This window comes from Desmodus rotundus, chromosome 1 (genome assembly GCF_022682495.2).
Source record: "Desmodus rotundus isolate HL8 chromosome 1, HLdesRot8A.1, whole genome shotgun sequence".
NCBI classification, from domain to species: domain Eukaryota; kingdom Metazoa; phylum Chordata; class Mammalia; order Chiroptera; family Phyllostomidae; genus Desmodus; species Desmodus rotundus.
The window spans coordinates 54,883,499-54,904,336 of record NC_071387.1 but is presented as its reverse complement, the minus strand read 5'-3'; the positions used below and the strand labels follow the sequence as shown (position 1 = coordinate 54,904,336).

General features: G+C 42.8%; 1 protein-coding gene across 1 annotated transcript in view; it reads left to right on the top strand.

The window, feature by feature from the left end:
- Nucleotides 1-11,719, top strand: part of GLDC (glycine decarboxylase) — an 81,150-nt gene extending 69,431 nt beyond the window's left edge. Inside the window, exons 22-25 of the mRNA XM_024558343.3 lie at nucleotides 3,153-3,248; nucleotides 8,910-9,082; nucleotides 10,379-10,459; nucleotides 11,011-11,719. Of these exons, the coding sequence (XP_024414111.2) occupies nucleotides 3,153-3,248; nucleotides 8,910-9,082; nucleotides 10,379-10,459; nucleotides 11,011-11,154 (494 nt within the window). The 3' untranslated portion in view covers nucleotides 11,155-11,719. The remainder of the gene's footprint in view (nucleotides 1-3,152; nucleotides 3,249-8,909; nucleotides 9,083-10,378; nucleotides 10,460-11,010) is intronic.
- The last annotated feature ends 9,119 nt before the right edge of the window (nucleotides 11,720-20,838 follow it).

The window sequence follows — 20,838 nt, the reverse complement described above, 5'->3', positions numbered from 1 at the left end:
CACTAATCAGTTTATACGATTTCTACTTCAGATTGCCCTGACTCACTATATTCCGTAGAAGGTTTGTATATCTTTTCTCCTTAAAACTGCAAACAAAGACGAACATCTTGGGATCTGGCCTCCAAAAGCCACTAAGTTTAAATTTCACCCCATTCAGACCTCAAATAGAGAGAGAGACAGAGAGAGAGAGACAGAGAGAGAGGCTGAAACTCCACTACAGTTTCTATTTGAGTGCCCTAGACTATGGATTTAGAAAATAACATCTGAACCTCATTTTGAAAGTGGAGCCCTTCCCAAACCACTGGCTGCGGTGGGGGCCTCTGCAGATGGAGGCTTGGTCTAAGCAGTTCTGGGCTGGGCTTGGCTTGATGGGGCCTTTCAGCTATTACTGAACCTCTGGAAGATTCTGCTGTCTCCCACCAAGAGGTTCTTGCTCCCAGCAAGAGCAAGTCCTCTCTGCTGTCATGCGTGCCTCCCCCCGTCCTCCTGCCACTGAGTGTCCTTCAGAGCAGTGAGCTTCGTTACCCTTCTTCCTTAAGTCATTGTCACAATGCTGGTTTGGCTGCCAGAGGCCTGGAGGAGAAAGGTCAAATGTTGGGCTCCCAAAATGGTGTAGCATAGTAGTGCATTTAGGAACCTTGGAATTAACAGTCAGTGAGGACTCTTATCTCCTAGTTTTTCCCCAGAACATTCCAACTGACACTTTTCCCCCCCTGAGTTTACCTACCAACGAAGACAACTTCCTTTCTTTTTTTTTTTTTTTTTTTAAGATTTTCTTTTTCTAAGGTGCCTCGTTAGCACACTAGGTAGAGCGTCAGTCTCATAAAGATTTTCTTTCTCTATTTTTAGAGAGAGGGGAAGGGAGGGAGAAAGAGAGGGAAAGGAACATCAAACTATGGTTGCCTCTTTTACGCCCCCCACTGGGGACCTGGCCTGCAACCCATGCATGTGTCCCAACCAGGAATTGAACCAATGACCCCTTGGTTCATAGGCCGGCACTCAAACCACTGAGCCACACCAGCCAGGGCAAAAGATAACTTTCTATTTTTGAATCACACTCCTCATAATTTTTTTATTGTTGGACACTATTACAGGTGTCTCGTTTCCTTCCCTCTGCTCCCCTCCCCTCAGCCCTTGCCCTCCCCTTGGCCTTCCCCACATTGTTGTCTGTGCCCATGGGCTGATCTGTTCCAGTCCTCCCTCAGCACCCCGCCCCCTCTGAGATCTGTCAGTCTGTTCCAAGTGTCTGTGCCTCTGGTTTTATTTTGTTCCTCAGTTTACTTTGTTCATTAGATTCCACATATGAGTGAGATCACATGGTATTTGTCTTTTTCCGACTGGCTTATTTCACTTTGCATAATGGTCTCCAGGTCCATCCATGCTGTCGCAAAGGGTAAATGTACTACTGTGTAAGTGGATGCTGACTATTTCCAGATTGTGGCTATTGGAAATAATGCTGCTATGAACATAGGGGTGTATATATTCTTTCTGATTGGTGTTTTGGAATTCTCAGGATATATTCTCAGAAGTGGGATCGCTGGGTCAAAAGGCAGCTCCATTTTTAGTTTTCTTGAGGAAACTCCACACTGTTTTCCACACTGGCTGCACCAATTGGCATTCCCACCAACAGTGCACGAGGGTCCCCTCTCTCCACATCCTCACCAGCACTTGTTTCTTGATTTATTGATGATAGCCATTCTGACAGGTGTGAGATGACATCTCATTATGGTCTTTATTTGCATTTCTCTGATGATTAGTGACATTGAGCATCTTTTCATATGTCTATGGGTCATCTGTATGTCCTCTTCGGGGTAGTGTCTACTCAGGTCCTTTGCCCATTTTTTAATTGGGGTTTGCCTTCCTGGTATTGAGTTGTCTAAGTTCAGATGTATCCTTGGTGAATATGTTGTCCCATATAATGGATTTCCTTTTTACTTTGTTGTACTTTGTTGGTTTCTTTTGCTGTGCAGAAGCTCTTTAGTTTGATGTAGTCCCATTAGTTTATTTTTTCCTTTGTTCCCTTTGCCCTAGGAGATCTATTGGCTCTGTGACATTCCTCACAAATTTAATCATCATTGTTAAAAAGTGTGTTTTAAAAATATGCAGTGACAGTATATTTAAAGTCTCGGGATATCATACTTTTATATGCAAACAAAACCAACCCTTTTATTTGTATTCACTACATAAAAAGCAGAGCAGTTCACAGACTATCTTCAGGGGCTGTTAATGACTGGAGCTGTTTTTCTCAGGCTGGAGGAGTCCTCCGCTCCAAGAACCTCTAAGTAGATAGATTCACTATTTGCTGAGAGTCAGGAAAGCAGCGTAAGAATGGGTACATTATTATCTCATGGGTAGATACTTCCTCAAAGGAAATTCATCCGTTGTGTGGGCCATGGCATTTGGGGAGCCCCCAGGAGTGTTGTTCTATTATGGAAATGCTGACTTTCTTGGTGATTATTTTGGACAGCCGATCACCGGTCAACAGCTCACACTGGGGAGATGGCAGCCTGGGTATAGAGAGGCGATCAGTTTACAGAGACTTGGGCCTCATCAACTCCTTGCATTTGTGGTGTGCTCTTTGACAGCCCCTATTTCTGATTCTCAGTCTGAAACCAAAACTTCAAAAGCCCCTTTGAAGAATCACATAAAATTCTGTATCTTATGGAAGTATGTTTAGTATACTTACACACACACACAGAAAACACAGGTTTTATGTTAAGGGCAAAGTTGCTGAAAAGGGTATCAGTGGATCTTTAGCTTTAGAAATATTTTGTATAGAAGGATCAGGCCTGTGATGACTATTGCAAGTAGATTTTAGGACCTCAGAGTTAGAAACAGTCTCATCCCCAGAAATCTCTGTTGAATGATTTGTTCTCAGGCCCCATTCTCAGCCCCTCTGTTGAATGGGGCCAGCGGTGCCTTGGCCCCAAAGTCACACCTATTAGCTTCTTGGCTCATGGGTATGTTATGCACTGAGGGTTGGATACACTGGCCTGACCTGTTAAAAGTTCTTATTTGTAATAAGAGCATAGGAAGTCTTTGTTTTCAACTATAAACTTATAATGCATTAAAAAGCTGATTTATTTGCTCATTTGTTTAGGTAAAATAACAAGCTGATGCTAATCTTGAGTTGAAACAATTTTCCCAAACAGGTTATGTGGCCCATGAATTTATTTTGGATCTAAGACCCTTCAAAAAGTCTGCAAATATTGAGGCTGTGGATGTGGCCAAGAGGCTTCAGGATTATGGTGAGTGGTCTCACGAGAGCGACCCCTTGTAGGGAGAGGAACTTGGGCTGAGACCTTTAAGCAGCTGCCCGTACTGGCATGGACCACCTCCAGGGGCACAAACCGAATGTGCAGTCATCACAGGAAACTGATCCACAGGCTAAATGGGGAGCCCAGGGTTCCAGGCAACTTTCAGAGTGCTAGAGAAAAACTCCCTTATGACTACATTTGTACTGACTTTTGAAAAATACTAACTCATGCATTTTGACCCCATGCAGCCAAGGAAAGAAGTCTGTATAGTAAACAAAATTAAAAATCCCAAAGAAAATTATTGTTGCTCTCCACCTGGTAAAGAGAGAGGTCCATGAAGAGTTAAGTTGGTGTAATGGGAAAAAGATGGTGCAAGTAACCTGTACAAGTGGTAGAGATGAATGGCATTGTGTATTCATATATATATATATATTTAAATCCTCACTGAAGATATGTTTATTGATTTCATTTGATTTTTTAAAAATATTTTATTTATTTATTTATTTTTAGAGAGAAGGGAAGGGAGGGAGAAACAGAGGGAGAGAAACATCAACGTGTGGTTACCTCTTATGTGTCCCCCACTGGGGACGTGGCCTGCAACCCAGGCCTGTGCCCTGACTGGGAATCAAACCGGCAACGCTTTGGTTCACAGGCCCATGTTCAATCCACTGAGCTACACCAGCTAGGGCATGTTTATTGATTTTAGAGAGAGAGAAGGGGGAGAGAGCTAGAGAGAGACAGACATCAATGTGAGAAACAGTAACTGGTTGCCTCCCTTACATGCCCCGACCAGGGATGGAACCCACACCTTTTTGGTGTGTGAGGACAACACTCCAACCAGCTGAGCCACGCGGCCAGGGCTAGATTCCTATTTATAACCATTTCAGCCATGACACAGCTGTTTCAGCTGCCTCTAGAGATGAAGGAATAGGCACATGTTGTCACGGAGATGATGCAATTTTCTTTGAAGGATTATAAGAGACATGGGCCCTTTGTATATTAGTGGATGTTCATTCAGCACAGCCTTTATTAAAATGCACTTTCTTAGTGACATTATTAATAATATCAAAGACCATTCCATTCTCAGAAAGGCTAAGTCGTGGAGAACCTTGCTTTTCAATGGACGTGGAGTCCTATCTGAATTTTAATGATGATTTGAGTGAGTTCTTTCAATAAAGTGAACACATTAATAATTTTAGTAGGTTTACTACTGCATCATATTGGGAATTTCATGTGTGTGATTCATTCTCTCTTGAATGACTGATCTTATGCAAAGTTACATTGATAATTAATGGGAAGCTAGAGAATGGTTTCATTAATGAAGTTAGCAGTTGCCTCATCAAAGTCTCCCCTTGGCTGTTTCTGTGACCTGACTCAGTCCCCTGACATCACACCTGGCTGCAGCAGCATGTGGAGGGAGAGAGAGAAGGGGCCAGGGGGGAGTTGGTAATTGAAGTTACCACCCAGTATTTCCATGTCCTTTTCTCTTCAAGCTTGATGTTATTGTGATGTTTGGTGGAGTGATTGCCACACTTGCCCTAAGCCCAGAATTGTCCAGCAGCCTGGCACATAGTAGGCACTTAGAATATATGTGTTTAATGAGTGAGAGAATGAACGAATGAATGAATGACTAAGTAACAAAAACAATAAAAACAACAACACAGATTCTGGATCTTAGTCCTGCCTGAATCAGAATTTCCAGTGGTGCTCTGGTGGGTAACTTGGTTGAAGTGTCGTCCCAATGTGCCAGGGTGGCTGGTTCGATACCTGGTCAGGGCATATATAAGAATAACCAGGGAGAGAACCAAGATGGCGGCGTAGGTAGACACACTGCGCCTCCTCGCACAACCAGAACTGACAGAGAATCGAACAGCAAGGGGGACCAACACCAAGAAAATAGAAAATAACCATTCATCCAGACTGGTAGGAGGGGCGGAGACGGGCACCGGGGTGGAGAGGACTCTCGTGGCTGTGGCGGGACTGAGACTGGTGGAGTGTGGGACAAATGGCGCAGGCAGTCTGAGCACTAGCAGACCCTGCGGCCCCACATCTGCGCAGATAAACCCAGAGGGCCGGACTCAGAGTGGTGGAGAGTGGGGCAGGCAGAGCAGCGGGTAGCACCCCGCGGCACCAAATTCGCCCACAGATAAACCTGACGAACCAAAGAAGCAGACCGTGCAACCCAGGGCTCCAGCTCCGGGAAATAAAGCCTCAAACCTCTGATTGAAAGCGCCCCTGGGGGTTGGGGCGGCAGCAGGAGAGACTCCCAGCCTCACAGAAGAGGTTGTTGGAGAGACCCACAGGGGCCTAGCGTGTGCACAGGCCCACTTACTCGGGAACCAGCACCAGAGTGGCCCAGTTTGATTGTGGGTGGCGGAGTGAAGGATTGAGGTCCGGAGGAGAGTGAGGAGGGCGCCATTGCTCCCACTCGGCCCCTCCCCCTCGTACAGCGTCACAGCTCAGCGACCAGCGTTACCCCGCCCTGGTGAACACCTAAGGCTCCGCCCCTTAAAGTAACAGAGGCGCCAAGACAAAAAAAAAAAAAAAATGGCCCAAATGACAGAACACTTCAAAGCTCCAGAAAAAATACAACTAAGCGAGGAAGAGATAGCCAACCTATCGGATGCACAGTTCAAAGCACTGGTTATCAATATGCTCACAGACTTGGTTGAATCTATTCGAAAAACAGATGAAAAAATGAAGCCTATGCTAAGAGAAACAAAGGAAAATGTACAGGGAACAAATAGTGATGAGAAGGAAACTGGGACTCAAATCAATGGTGTGGACCAGAAGGAAGAAACAAACATCCAACCAGAAAAGAATGAAGAAACAAGAACTTGGAAAAATGAGGAGAGGCTTAGGAACCTCCCGGACGCCTTGAAACGTTCCCACATCCGAATTATAGGGGTGCCAGAAGGAGAAGAGGAAGAACAAAAAATTGAAAACTAATTTGAACAAATAATGAAGGAGAACTTCCCTAATCTGGCAAAGGAAATAGACTTCCGGGAAGTCCAGGAAGCTCAGAGAGTCCCAAAGAAGCTGGACCCAAGGAGGAATACACCAAGGCACATCATAATTACATTACCCAAGATTAAACGCAAGGACCTACATCCAAGATTACTGTATCCAGCAAAGCTATCACTTAGAATGGAAGGGAAGATAAAGTGCTTCTCAGATAAGGTCAAGTTAAAGAAGCTCATCATCACCAAGCCCTTATTATATGAAATGTTAAAGGGAGTTACCTAAGAAAAAGAAGATCAAAAATTGGAACAGTAAAAATGACAGCAAACTCACAGTTATTAACGGCCACACATAAAACAAAAACTAGAGCAAACTAGGCAAACAACTAGAACATGAGGGTTGTCATTAAGGGAGTGGGAGGGGGAGAGAGGGGGAAAGGTACAGAGAATAAGCAGCATAGATGATAGGTGGAAAATAGACAGGGGGAGGGTAAAAATAGTGTAGGAAATGTAGAAGCCAAAGAGCTTATAAGTATGACCTATGGACATGAACTATAGGGGGGGAATGTGGGAGGGAGGGGGGTAGGCAGGATGGAGTGGAGTGGGGGGGGAAATGGGACAACTGTAATAGCATAATCAATAAATATATTAAAAAAAAATAGGTTGAAAGGGGCAAGCTAGAAGCTGAGGTATCAGTTAGGACATATTGTAATAAATCCTAAACAAAAAAAAAAAAAAAAAAAGAATAACCAATGAATGCATAAATAAGTTGAACAAAAAATTGATGTTTCTTTTTTCTCTCCCTTCCTTTCTCTAAAAAAAAAAAGTCAATAAAGGAATTTCCAGGGGAAAGACCTAGTAATCTGTATATTTAACAAGCACCCCATGGATGAGTCTTAACAGACAAGTGGGGGGCTCACTGCCTTAAGGTGGAGGTTTTCAAACATAGCTAATGATTGGAATCACCTGGAAAGGTTTTTTAAAAATTTATTTATTTATTTAGAGAGAGGGGAAGGGAGGGGGAAAGAGAGAAACATCCATGTGCAAGAGAGACATCAATCAGTTGTCTCTTGCATGCCCTCCAATGGGGACCTGGCCTGCAACCCAGGCATGTACCCTCACTGGGAATTGAATCAGTGACCTTTTGGTTCACAGTCTGGCACTCAAGCCACTCAGCCACACCAGCCGAAGGCTACCTGGAGAGTTTTTAAACCCAGATTTCCGAGCCCTACCTTGGACTGCCTGAATCAGGGTTGAGATCCAGGAATTTGTGTTTCCAAGACAACTCATATGGGCCCACAAGTGGAAGCCACTACAGCAGGGTATGCTGGGCTGAGCTTGCTCATATGGAATTGAGGGCAGACTCTATGATACCAAATTTTGTTTTAAAACACACTCAAATCCTTTTCTGGTTAAGGTGAAAGTTTTATGCATTTATCAAAACTCATTAAATGGTACACTTAAGATTTGTGCATTTCACTGTATGTAAATTTTATTACAAAAATATGTGAACCAGATATTGAATTCTAGTTACTGATATGCACGCTGAAGTGTTTCAAGGAGAAGTATACTTATGACAGCAACATACTTTGAAATGCATCAAAAATAAGATTTAAGGATAGATGAACAGGTTATGTGATAAAGGAAATAGGGTGTCATTGTAGAATCTAGGTAGAAGGTATTTGGGTGTGCAATCCTTCTAACTTATCGGTATGTTTGAATTTTTTTTGTAATAAAATATTCAGGAGATGACTTTTATGGCATGATGCTCACGCACCCACATAATGATGCACGGGAACTGGGAGCTCTGCACTCCCGAGCGAACTTACCTGAGAGGCCTACCACCCTGGGAGTTGTTCTTCTTTTCAACTTTTGCAGAAAAAGTATAAAATACAGCGAAAGTTGTTTTTGGCTTTTGTCCAGGAAATCTCTCTTGTTGACCATGTTTCTTGTCAATTCATCTTACATGTGAAAACTTAAGAAAATGTAGAAACACCTTCAGCCTGTGTTCAGTGTAAAGGCAAAGGCTTTCCACGCAGTGCCCAAATCTTGGGGACAGTGACACTCACTCCAGGCTCCTTCCTGCCTGTTACCTCATTATTCAACTTGTGGTAGTCTTTCATGTTTTAATTTCTCATAATTGCAAGTAATAACACATGAACATTATAGAAAGTTTCTAAAACACAGAGAAATAAAAATCCCTGTCTCATTTTCTGGTGATAACCCCTGTTAAAATTTTACTTTTCTTCTTTAGTACTTAATTAGTATTTATTTTTTAGTATTCTTTTAATATTTAATCTTTGGTATTCTTTAGTATTCAAGATGTCTTCCCTCATAATATACATATATATAAACATACATATGTAAATACTTAGTCCTTTTTTAAAAATAAAATAGGATAATATCATTATGTAGCTGGATTTTTTCACGTAATATTTTTGAACGTTTACACAATTTAACAAATATATATTTACATACTTTTGATGGTTGCATATTTATTGTGTGGATAACCTACAAAATTTGCTTAACTGATATTATTTCCTAGATTTCTTTCATAAACAGTGCTGAAATGATTCCCCAGGTACATATATTAGCAATGATTTCCTTGGGATAACTTGTAAGATAGGGAGTGTTTCTTCCAAATTGGGGAGGTCAACATTAAGTGACACATGTTGCCTGGTCCCCCTTGCAGGATTTCACGCCCCTACCATGTCCTGGCCGGTGGCAGGGACTCTCATGATCGAGCCCACTGAGTCGGAAGATAAGGCGGAGCTGGACAGATTCTGTGACGCCATGATCAGCATTCGGCAGGAAATCGCCGACATCGAGGAGGGCCGCCTGGACCCTACGGTCAACCCGCTGAAGGTGTGTGGGCGCTGGTACTCTATTCCAAACGTCCCACAGAGGAGGAGAGTTGTCGGGTCAGCGTGTCAGCAACCCCCGAACTCTCTCATCAGAAGATGATATTCTTGCTTAGAATTAAGGCCATTCTTCTGAGAAGATGATGCACTTATTACTTGAAAGTTTAAATCTTGAATGTAGTGATTCCTCAGGCACAATGTAGATATTTTCAATATCTTAACTTTATATATGTAATTGTTTGGGGGTGGTGGGAGTTACACACCACAGGCCCCCAACTGGTTGCTAAAGAGGGAGCAGAGGCTGAAGGGCTCTATTTAGTTGAGGAAGTCTTATTCTGTGTCTCTATTTGATGCATTCTAGTGAGATTATTTACCTCGCACACTTGGGATATAGAGAAGTTCTTATATTAGAGACTTACTGCTTAGAACAACTGGGTTGGTACTTGGCCTGAATGTTTTACAATTTTTATGGCTTATGTTGGAGAAAAATTTGTTAGGCACTACCCACCTCTTCCCGAATGTGTTCATTTTACATCCGGTCAAAGCCCTAAATTTCTCGTGAAGTCCAGGGATGACTAAGCTGGGTGTCAAGCACTGACAACACCACGAAGGCCATGCTTGTGCTGTTGCGGCTTCAAGCCGGCGGCACATCTGAGATGCTCGGAGAAACTCAAGCAACTTCTGGAGAGCTGGTGGGAGAAGGCAGGCCCCTTAGTGTGAATGCGACAGGGTAATGAAGGGGTGCAATGTGATCACTCGTACTGTTCCTTTTTCTCGGGATACTGCTGAGTCTTTCAGGATTTAGGCTGTTTTTAAAAATGGCAATAGACATCTGAAGAGCATAATACTGAGTTACAAAAAGCAAGTGGAGAGTAATGCTCATAGGATGATATAAGGTTTAAAAATGTACCAAACTATGCTATGTGTTGTTTATTAATGTGGGCAGTAATAATATAAAACATGATAAGAATGGTGAACACCAAATTCAAGGTAGTGGTTATCACTGGGGAGGAAGGCAAATACAGGCAGTTTTAACTGCCCCTAATGCTTTTTATTTTAAAAGGCTAAGCAAATATGACAATGTGTTGATTTATGTTGGGCAGTAGATGTGCTTATTATATATTACCATAACTTTCTGATATTTGAAATATTTCACAATAAAAGATTTCCTACCAAGATTTCCTTCCCCCCAAATTGAAACAGAACAGCCTTCTCTGTCCATGGGCTTCTGTCAGAAGCTCCTGACTGAGGAGGAAGCAGTGTTCTGCTCTGATCCCTCTCCCACCCATGTCCATCTCAGATGTCTCCACACTCGCTGACCTGTGTCACATCCTCGCACTGGGACCGGCCATATTCTAGAGAGGTGGCAGCATTCCCGCTGGTAAGTTCTCCCCTGAAGCTGACCGTGCGGGCTGGGATTGTGCTCACGTGCATATGAGGGGCCTTCGCCTACTCTGAAGGGCTCCCACATTGACAGTCTCATAGTAACCACATGTGGGACACCTTGTGAAATGTGGGTTACGACGAGGGGAGGATGCAGAACACAGGTGTTGGCTTTCAGACCTCTGAACTGAGTCCGAGTGTCAGCCATAGGCCTGGGACTCTGCAGGGCACACAGTGGAGGAAGACCGAAGGGGAGTCCCTGTCAAGTAGGCGTTTTCTACCATCACCCGCCAGTGAGGTGGCCCCAAAGGCAATTTTTTTCTTTTCTGAAAGAGAAGGAGCTGTGCAGTTCATTCAAGGGGGTGGAGACAAGCATCGAAAGCTGGATTTGGGGGGATGGTGATGAAGTGTTGGATTTTAGCTTCTTATACATTTTGCGTACTTGTTGGGCTAGTGGTGTCTTAGGCTGTGGGGACGTCATTGCCATCTCCTCTCCCAAGGGAAGCCCCTCAGAATGTTGCAGAACACTTCCATCCTTTGCTCTTACAGCCCTTTGTGAAACCAGAGAGCAAATTCTGGCCAACCGTCGCCCGGATTGACGACATCTATGGAGATCAGCACTTGGTTTGTACCTGCCCACCCATGGAAGTTTACGAGTCTCCATTTTCTGAACAGAAGAGGGCCTCTTCTTAGTCCTCTCCTCCTGAGTTCAAGTGACTGATTTGATGCCTCTCTCTGGAGCATTTGATAAGCAAGAAATATTTCACCTACCGCCTGACTCAGTAGGGGATTTATATACTGTGTATATTTTTGTGATCTCTCTCAAGGTCAGTGTAAATACAATTGGCATAGGGAGTGGGAGCTCATAGTTGGAAGATTGATTTGCTTCAGTGCCTCTACTTCCACTTGCAGCAGTTGATGTTCAAATCGCCTTGACTGGGACCCATTTTTAGTTTTTTGCATAGAAAAGTGGGGTGTGCTAGGAAGTTTAACTTCAGTGCAGCAAGTTCACAGACATTGTAGAGGCTACGGTGGAGACTCAGTAGACATATTTTTGTTCCAAATAAGTCCTTATGGACGGTGCCATCTGTGGGAAATCCCAGGGCAAATGTTTACATTTTGTATATGCTGCAAAGTCTTTTTCTCTAATTTGGCTAATCTATAATAGTTTTTGAGTGTTTTTTCTCTTTTTTTCATGTGTGTGGGTTTTTTTTATCTGTAATTATTAGTATTCTAATAAAAGCATTTCAATTTGAAGAATGTCTTCTTGGTCCATTTTTTCAATCTTCTGTGTACAGGTTCAGAGGGATTTGAAGGGTAGAGAGTACCTAACCCAATACCATTGTTACATTATTGATTTATCTTTGGCTAGCTAAGAAAACAGTGTGTATATCTTGTTTAGCAGTGAATACCACGTTGGCCTTTTTGTTAGAATGTGTTAGGTTGTGGGTAACTGAAACCCAACTACAGAAGTTTAATCAAACAGAGGTTTATTTTTTCTCACCTAACAATAAGTCCAGAGGTAGTAAGCCAAGCTGTAAGGCTCCTTCAATCTCTCTATCCTGCCTTTCTTTGCAGATAGTTTTCATCCTCAGATTCTTAAGATGGCTGCTGCATATCCAGGCATCACACACCCATTCCAGATAGGAAAAACAAGAGACAAAGGGCAAATTCCATCCAAGTCAGCTTCTTTTGAAATGGTTTCCCAAGGTTCCTCCTGGTAACTTCTGCTTGCTTTTAACTGGCCAGGATTGGTTCAAATTGCCACTCCTCACTGGAAGAGTCACAGGGAGTTCTTTTACCTGGGCATGTTACTGCCCCAAAAGAAATCAGGGGTTTGTTATTTAGAGAAAAGGGGAAGAACGGGTTTCAGGTAGGCAAGTAGCTGGCCTGCCACAAGTGTTTCTCCTGGACATAGCAAATGCTTCAGATGTTCTTCCCTGATGATTGTTAAGCACGTGCTCTAGCCTTGACACTTGGTTCCTCACGTGGCAGCTTGCTCCCCTCTTACTAAGTTAGGACAGCGATGTGGACAAATGGTCTGAGTGATCTACTGAGTGCTCTGCAAGTGGTCCACTTGTTCTCACACTTAAAAAAAAGCTTGTGAAACAATTTATTTCACCCTAACTAAGCAGTAGAGAAGTGAGGGGACCCATGGCTCCTTCTTAACATAATAATTAAGTGATGGCTATCTACTGAGTACTTCTCAGGTGTCAGGTACTACTAAGTGTTTAAACTATATTATCTCATTGGAACCTCATAACACCTCACTTTACACATGAAGAGCATGGCATGGAGAGATGCCCAAGGTCACACAGTTGGTGAGGGAGAGCCACTGCTTGAACCCAGGCTGAACAGCTCCAGTACCCACCAGTGACAGCAGGCCACCCCACTTCCGTGGTCACTGCTCACCAGGAGACCTCCCTTCCTCTGCTGAAAACCAGGCTCTCAACACAAGCTAGCCAGCAGGGCATGAAGTTGCCCCTTCTGAGGAAGGACAAGGATGTGAAAACTAAGCATGGAGGTAAAAAGCATTTTCTAACGTCTTTATCACGCTGTAAGGTGTTAGTGGTTGAACAACAAAGTTATTTCCACAATAGTGCATCCATTGCCTGCCCCCCAAATCCGTCAGGGCAAAGACAAGTGATGAAGTGTAGAAGTGAACTATTTGTCCTTCACCACTACTAAGTCACTCATGTACTTTACCTGACCCTTGTGTGCCTGACTTTCCCACCTTCGGGTCCTTCCCTGTGTGGTACCCTCCACCCGGAGCACTCCCTGCCAGCCTCGCTGTGCTGGCTGCTGTTTGTTCATCTTTCGGCATCTTCTCCAAAAGGTCTTCCACACATTTCCAGGAAATGGGCTCTATCATTTTCTTTCTTAGCAGTTTTTCCCTATATTCTTAGCACAATTAGTGATTATTCTGTTGGCCTGGGATTTTTTTTTGTTGTTATTGTTAGGTTTTTTTGTTTTTGTCTGCTTCATTAGACCAAGTTCCCTGAGAGCAGGGACCAGATCTCATACATCAGTGGATTCCCAGTGCTCAGCCAGGCTCCTACCTGTAGTATGTGTTCAACGAACAAAGAAATAGGAATGGAATCAATAAAGGGGTGATCCTTGATCTCAAAGAGCGACACTGTCACAGAAACCAGTATTTTCAGTGCCTTCTGTGAATTCTGTTCAAGCTAAGTACAAAAGGCTGGGCCTTGAAACAGCGCCTCTGGACAGACTTTGTGTAGGATGCTCCCTCCTTGTTTTTATACAAGATTTTATTTACTTTTAGAGAGAGGGTAAGGGAGGGAGAAAGAGAGAGGGACAGAAACATCAATGTATCCCCTCATACACCCCGCACTGGGGACCTGGCCCACAACCCAGGCATGTGCCCTGACTGGGAATCAAACCAGCAAACTTTCAGTTGACAAGCCAGCACTCAATCCACTGAGCCACACCAGCCAGGCTCCACTCCTTTTTCTATTGTGGTAAAATACACATTACATGTATCTTTTTAAATTTAACAGTTACATTTAACCTTTTTAAGTTCTACAGTTCCGTGGCATCAAGTACATTCACAAGGTTGTACAGGATGTGCCCTTGACCCAGTTTTGAGGATGAGGTCTGAGGTAGATGCGTACACATGACCTGTGACTTGGGCATCCCCTCTGCTTGCTCACGGCCCTGGCCAAGGCTGCAGGATCCTGGGAACCATCCTTGCCTGCAGGCGTGTGACACAGGGCATGGGCCCAGCCTGGAAACCCCGTGAAAGCTCTAGATGCATCTAGGGGCCATTTTTTCCAATGACAAGACTCGACATCAATGACAATGACAATGACATCCTTTATTTTCCATTGAAATAAAGGATGTAGTTATCACTGTTGGGTGCAAGAAGCCTTCTGGGACAAGTAGTGTGGAAGCTGAGATGTTCACTCTTTCAGAGGCTTCCAGGGCTTCAGGACAAACGCCTTGGCTTAGACATTGGGCAGGTTCAGAGAGGTTTCCTAGGGCATTGACTTTTCAACCCTCAGTGTGTCTAGATTGCTGGGAGGGCTGTTAACATGGAACGCTGGGCCCTGGCTCCAGTGTTTCTGATTCAGTATGTCTGTGCTGTGGCCTGAGAATTTCCATTTTTAAAAGTACCAGGTATTGCCTCTCAGCTTTCTTTGTTCACATTTCAGGGATTTTCCAGAACGCTAAACCTTTAAGGGATGGTGAGGGTGGGAAAGATGTGGAAGTTAGTCAAGCCAGTATTTTTTATGCAAATCTTACTATCTTGAGAGAAAAATCTCTCCTTCCGTGGCTTTGGCTGAGGCTCCCACCGCTGGAGGAGACTCAGAGCCTGCACCACATGCGCTTTGGCCTCGCTCTCTGATCTGCTAGACTCACTCCTGTCTGCACTGCATCTACAAGTTTGTTTTTTAAGATCAAAGTGTAGCTTTATTACAGATAAAGCTGATCAGAGACTGTGGTTTTGGATCTCTAGCCAGAGGGCTTGCTCCATTTCTGCCCTTGGTGCTTCACCAGTCTAAGCCAGGAGACACCCACCCCAGGGAAAGTCTGAGTCTGTAGAGCAGACACCCCAACCCAGACTGGCTGCCCCCCGCTGACCCCAGGTGAAGAGGAAGATAAAAGGCAGGTTTCCCCAGTGCTGGTGCAGTAACACGGATGAATGGAGGTCATCCTCAGTCACCTCTCCAGAGAAGAGTAAGCGGTGGGGCTAGAGACAGGAGTGTTACATTAGCTGAGGTACTCCACAAACACAGGAATCCAGAAAGCAGGAGTTGGTGCCCGCCTTCATACCTGCACCCATTGTGCATCTGGAGCTTTCCCCACATCTCCACACCTTTCATACTCACAACGCCCTGGGGACAGCAATAAGTCCCTGATATTAGGGTTAGAACCCCCGCTGTCAGATCACCCATCCCAACGTGTGTTTGGAAACGGAGTTAATTTGGGGCAGGAGGAGGTCTCTGGTGCCTGGAAGTATCAAGGGCTAGTGGCCACATTTTCCATTCAAGCAGCGCTGAGGTTTTGGTTTAATTGGCTTCCAGGGTAATCTGGGAAGCTACCTCTTTCCTCTCTATCACTGTTCCTACAGGAAACATCTGTACAAATTTGTACAAATAGGTTATTTCCCTTTCAACCTACTTCAAGTCACAGATCAGGGCTCTCCTTTGACAACTTCTGAAATGCAAGTTGGAGACTGCCTGTAATTTTTCTGAATTCAGTAGAATAGACAGAGGTTTGCAGAAAGTCTAAGGTTTTTTAAAAAATGGCCCCGTAGGACTTTCTGGGTGTCTAGACCTCTCCCTTGTAGAAGTCGAGGTTTTCAGGACCAACGCAAGAGAAACTTCAGTGTGCTTTTGATCTGACTGCTGCATTGTGCTTTAACATCACTAGTAAAAATGTACATAGTTCAAGTGTGACATTTTAAATTTTCCCCCAAAGCACTTCTGAAGATCATTTAAAAAAACAGAAAACACTTGGTGAGGCTCAGAAGATTTAAGTGCTTTAAATAACAGCCCCACTCCCGGAAGCAGGGCGGGACCCAATGGCACCAGGAGCGATGCCCGTCATCCTAAAAAAATGCAGACTTTCCCCCAACGGTGCTGCCATTGGGAACTTGATCCAAAGGTGTCCCTCACTGCAGCAGGAGCAGCCAAAGTAGAATGAATGCAAACAGATTATTTCTTAAGACTGGCATGAAGAATGGAGTAAAAAAAAAAAGATATGTTGCTAGCATTCAACATATTTTATCCAACATGAAATATACGGGAATATTAAACTTTCCCAAAATAGAAGAACTAAATGTTTTTATTGGTTAAAAGAAGCTGCTTCAGAGGCATTCCAAAAGACAATGAGGAAAATACTTTCCATGGAAGGAGACAGTTGGGTTGGCTGTTAAATAAACTTGCAAATAGCAAAGGAGTGAGTGTAGTGTGTGTGGTGCCAGCCATGTTGGGGGGCGGGGGAGGAGTGTGGAGGGTTAGCGCTATTTCTGTATTTAGTCAGAAAGGGAGCTTTTTGTCTGGGACAGTGCCCGCCATCAGAGAAGTGCTGTCAATCTGAAGTTCAATGCCAGTGAGCATGAGGCAGTTCTGGGAGGAGAGGCTGAAAGGTGTCACAGTTGCATTTCAGAATGCCACCCATGGTTTTTTTTAAGTATGAAAATGAATCTCTAAAAGAAGGATGTGCCATACAACAACCTTTCAGATATTTTTAAATGAAATTCACTCATGTTGCACATTAGTTCTCTTTAAAATAGTCTCCAAACCTAGTTTCTACAAGGCATGAGGGCATAATGTAAATTAAAAATAAATAATACTGTGAAGCAGAAAAAGTAACAAAGTTAACACACAGTTTTGAGTTGAAATCTAGGTCTGCACTGACTACCTGCGACTTAGGGTGAGTCACTAACTCTCTGAAACCAGTACCTTGTCTGTAAAATGGAGATGATGCCATTTCCCCCACAGGTGGTGAGAGTAGTAAGTGAAATAACATTCGGAAACACCGACAACACTCTTCTTTCTGGAGAAACTGAACAGGCTGGGAAATACTGCCATCTCTGCTCCAAAGACATGGATATGACAGTAAAACAGTCCTCTTCCCCTATTATGGAAACAAACAAATGTGTGTTCTCAAGGAAGGAAAGAATGGACAGTAAGGAGCAGAAATGGGGCATTTTCAGAACTGGGAAAGCCCTGTTCCAATGAGGACCAAAAAATCAGTATCTACTAAACCCAGGGTCACAGTAGGAAACCAGCTTTCCCTCCCAGACCACAGTCACTCACAAGAGGCTTTGCTACATGTGAATGCAGAAGCCAGATTCATACCAGTTACATCTTGGATTCCCATTCAACAAAATTAACATAACAAACAGTTCAGTTTCAGGACAACATATATGGCCCTAGAAGAAACCATCTAAAAATTTTTCCAAAGGAAGAAATAGTGTCTACACAGAACAAAGCTCTAAAGAAAACACTCTGAGAAGAAAATGCCCCAGAAAATGAACTCACAAGTTTACAAACACAATGAAATTCAATGTTAAACAATAACTGGCAGAATTCTTACTTTAAGAACTAGAAACAAGAAAGATTAAAGGGACTTTGAAATAAGTGTTTTAAATGCTCAAAGACATACTGGAATCACTAAGATTCATAAATGAATACAGGAGATTATGAAACTAGAAGAGATAAAGTCAAACAAAATCAGGAAATACAGTTCTTAAAAAATAATTTGTTTAGATGGGTTGAACTTTGACTAGACTCAAAAAGAAAGTTCAGTGAAGTGGAAGAATGATGTGAGGAAACCACCTAGAACCTAGCATGGAGGGGTAGAGATGAATGATGTAAGAGATGCTAAGGTATGGAGGTTAGACTGTGAAAACTTCTAGGAGGTTGAGATTGGAGATAGAGAATTTGGGAGAGGAGCATATTTCTAAAAGAAAACAAAATTTTAGAACTGAATCATACAGTTTTAATTTAAAGGAGTACAATGAATCCCAAACAAATAGTAATTAATCCACACCTAGAAAAATTTCAGTGAAACTCAGTGGAGAGCGAACACAAAGAACTATCAAGTTGACATTCAACTTTTTTTCATCAATAGACACCAGAACACAATGGAGTATCTACAGGATGCTGAGTAAAGATAACTAGGGATCTAGAATTCTAAACCCAGTCAATGTATCTAAAAATCAGTGTGACAAATAAAGTCATTTTGAGACTTGCAAAGATCGAGACAATTTTCTGTTCTTAGACCTTCACTGAAAGGTCAATGGTACAAAAACATTTTGAAGTATTCAACATGAAATAGCCAAAAAAGGGGAGACAAGTCTTGTCAATAAATTAGTAACTCACAGATTTCAAAAACTTGGTTTCTTAAGAAGGATTTTATGTATTTATTTTTAGAGAGAGGGGAAGGGAGAGAGAAAGAGATAAAAAGAAACATTGAAGTGTGAGAGAAACATCGATTGGTTGCCTCTTGCATGCCTCGGACTGGGGACCTGGCCTGCAACCCAGGCATGTGCCCTGACCAGGAGCTTTTGGTCTGCAGGATAACACCCAATCTACTGAGCCACACCAGTCAGGGCAAAAACAACTTGGGTTTTTAAAAAAGTTATAACTAGAGACTTCTGGTCAAGATGGGGAGGTGCAGGTAGACATGCTTTGCCTCCTGTCACAACCATATGAATGATCATAACTAAACTCAAAACAAAAAGCAACCAGAACTTCCAGAAAATCAAACTGTATGCAAGTACAACAACTAAGGATTTAAAGAAATATTCAGATGGGTAGGAGGGGCAGAGGATGAGGTGTGGTTGGTGGCGAGGCAGTGGTGGGGAGCTGTTGATCTGGGTGGACTGGCCCCACATTCACACCTGGCAGATAAAAACAGAGGGACACCTGGGGAGTAAGTGATCCCAGCACCAGGCCACACCATGCAGCCCAGGGTTCCAGCACGGGGGAAATGAAGCTTCGTAACTTCTGGCTACAAAAACAAGTAGGGGTTGAGGAAGTGGAAGAAACTGCCAGTGTTTCATGAGAGTCCATTTAAAGGACCCCATACAGTCCTAGAAACCTATATAAACACACCCACTCTGGGATTCAGCACCAGGGCAGCAGCTAGAAGGGTGCCAGTTGCATATGGAAAGTGGGGGAAGTGACTGGAAACAGGGCAGGAAGGAAGCAGAAAAATTGACAGGGACCCAACACTGAAAGGAAGGAAGCTGGGCTTCAAATCAACAGTTTGGAACATAAGAAATAAACAGTCAACCAGTACAGAATGAAGAAACAATAATGCAAAAGAAGGAGGAGAGAATAAGATGACTCTGGGACTTCTACAAATGTGCCAACACCCAAATCATAGGGATGCTAGAAGGAGAAGAACAAGAAATCGAAAACTTATTTGAAAAAATAATGAAAGATAACTCCCCCAATCTGGCGAAAGAAATAGACATATAAGTTCAGGAAGCACAGAGAGTCCCAAACAAGTTGGACAAAACGAGGGACACACCAAGACACCTCATAATTAAAATGCCAAAGGTTAAAGAGAGAATCTTAAAAGCAGCAAGTGAAAAGCAGACAGTTACCTACAAAGGAGTTCCCAGAAGACTATCACCTGATTTCTCAAAAGAAATTTGACAGGCAAGAAGGGGCTGGAAAGAGCATTCAAAATTCATTACAGGCAAGGACCTACATCCAAGATTACTCTATCCAGCAACACTCTCATTTAGAATGGAAGGGTAGATGAAGTGCTTCCCAGACAAGGAAAGGCTAAAGGAGTTCATCATCACCAAGTCATTATTACATGAAATGTTAAAGGGACTTATTTAAGAAAATGATCAAACTATGAACACTAAAATGACAGCAATCTCCCAACTATTAACAACTGAGTCTAAAAAAACAAAAACTGAGCAAACAACTAGAACAGGAACAGAATCACAGAAATGGAGATCACATGCAGGGTTATCAGCAGGGAGGAGGAAAATAGGAGAAAAGGTGCAGGGAATAAGAAAAGCATAAATGGTAGGTACAAAATAGACAGGGGGATGTTAAGAATAGTATAGGAAATGTAGAAACCCAAGAAATTACAAGCATGACCCATGGACATGAACTTGGGGGTGGGGATTGCTGGAGGGAAGGAGAGTACTGGGGAGATGGGGGCAAAGGGGGAAAAAATTTGGACAGTTGTAATGGCATAATCAACAAAATATACTTGAAAAAAAGTTATAACCAAAGTAGTAAACACTGATATGAAAGGAGGTCAGAAAAGACAATAGGAAGGGAAATAAAAATAGGGTAAGATATTTGTCTTAATCAGGAAAAAAACTGATGTATTGATCATTTTATAAATATCAATATGCTCTAATGTATAGGTATGTTAAAAGCTCAAGAATGACTACAAAATAATAGAAACTGATTGAACTGAATAACTTCCAGTGCAATTTAAGGATGAGGGTGGATTTAATCCTCTTAAATACAGGATCCAGCAGAAATTAACACATCCTTGAGTGTGACTGGTAGGGCAATAATATGGGTGTAATAATTTATAGTTTTAATTTGAACATTTCACCTTAAATGTCATGTGGTGTGCTTGAGTGTGATATTGTTGTGTTACACAACTACATCCTTATGATTTTGTAATAAAAGATTTTGTAATAAAAAATGGGCAGTATTTGTGCCAGAGCCTGTATAAGAACAAGGAGAAGAAGTAAGAAAAATAACTTTGGCCCCTTTATAATGATAAAGATAGAGAACAGAATGCAATGATAGTAATAACTCTCAAATCTCAGTAACATAAATCTAAAGAGACCCAATTTAGCTATCAGACTATGTCAAAACATAAAACTTGAATGAAAAAAAGTTGCAGGATTTGTACAAT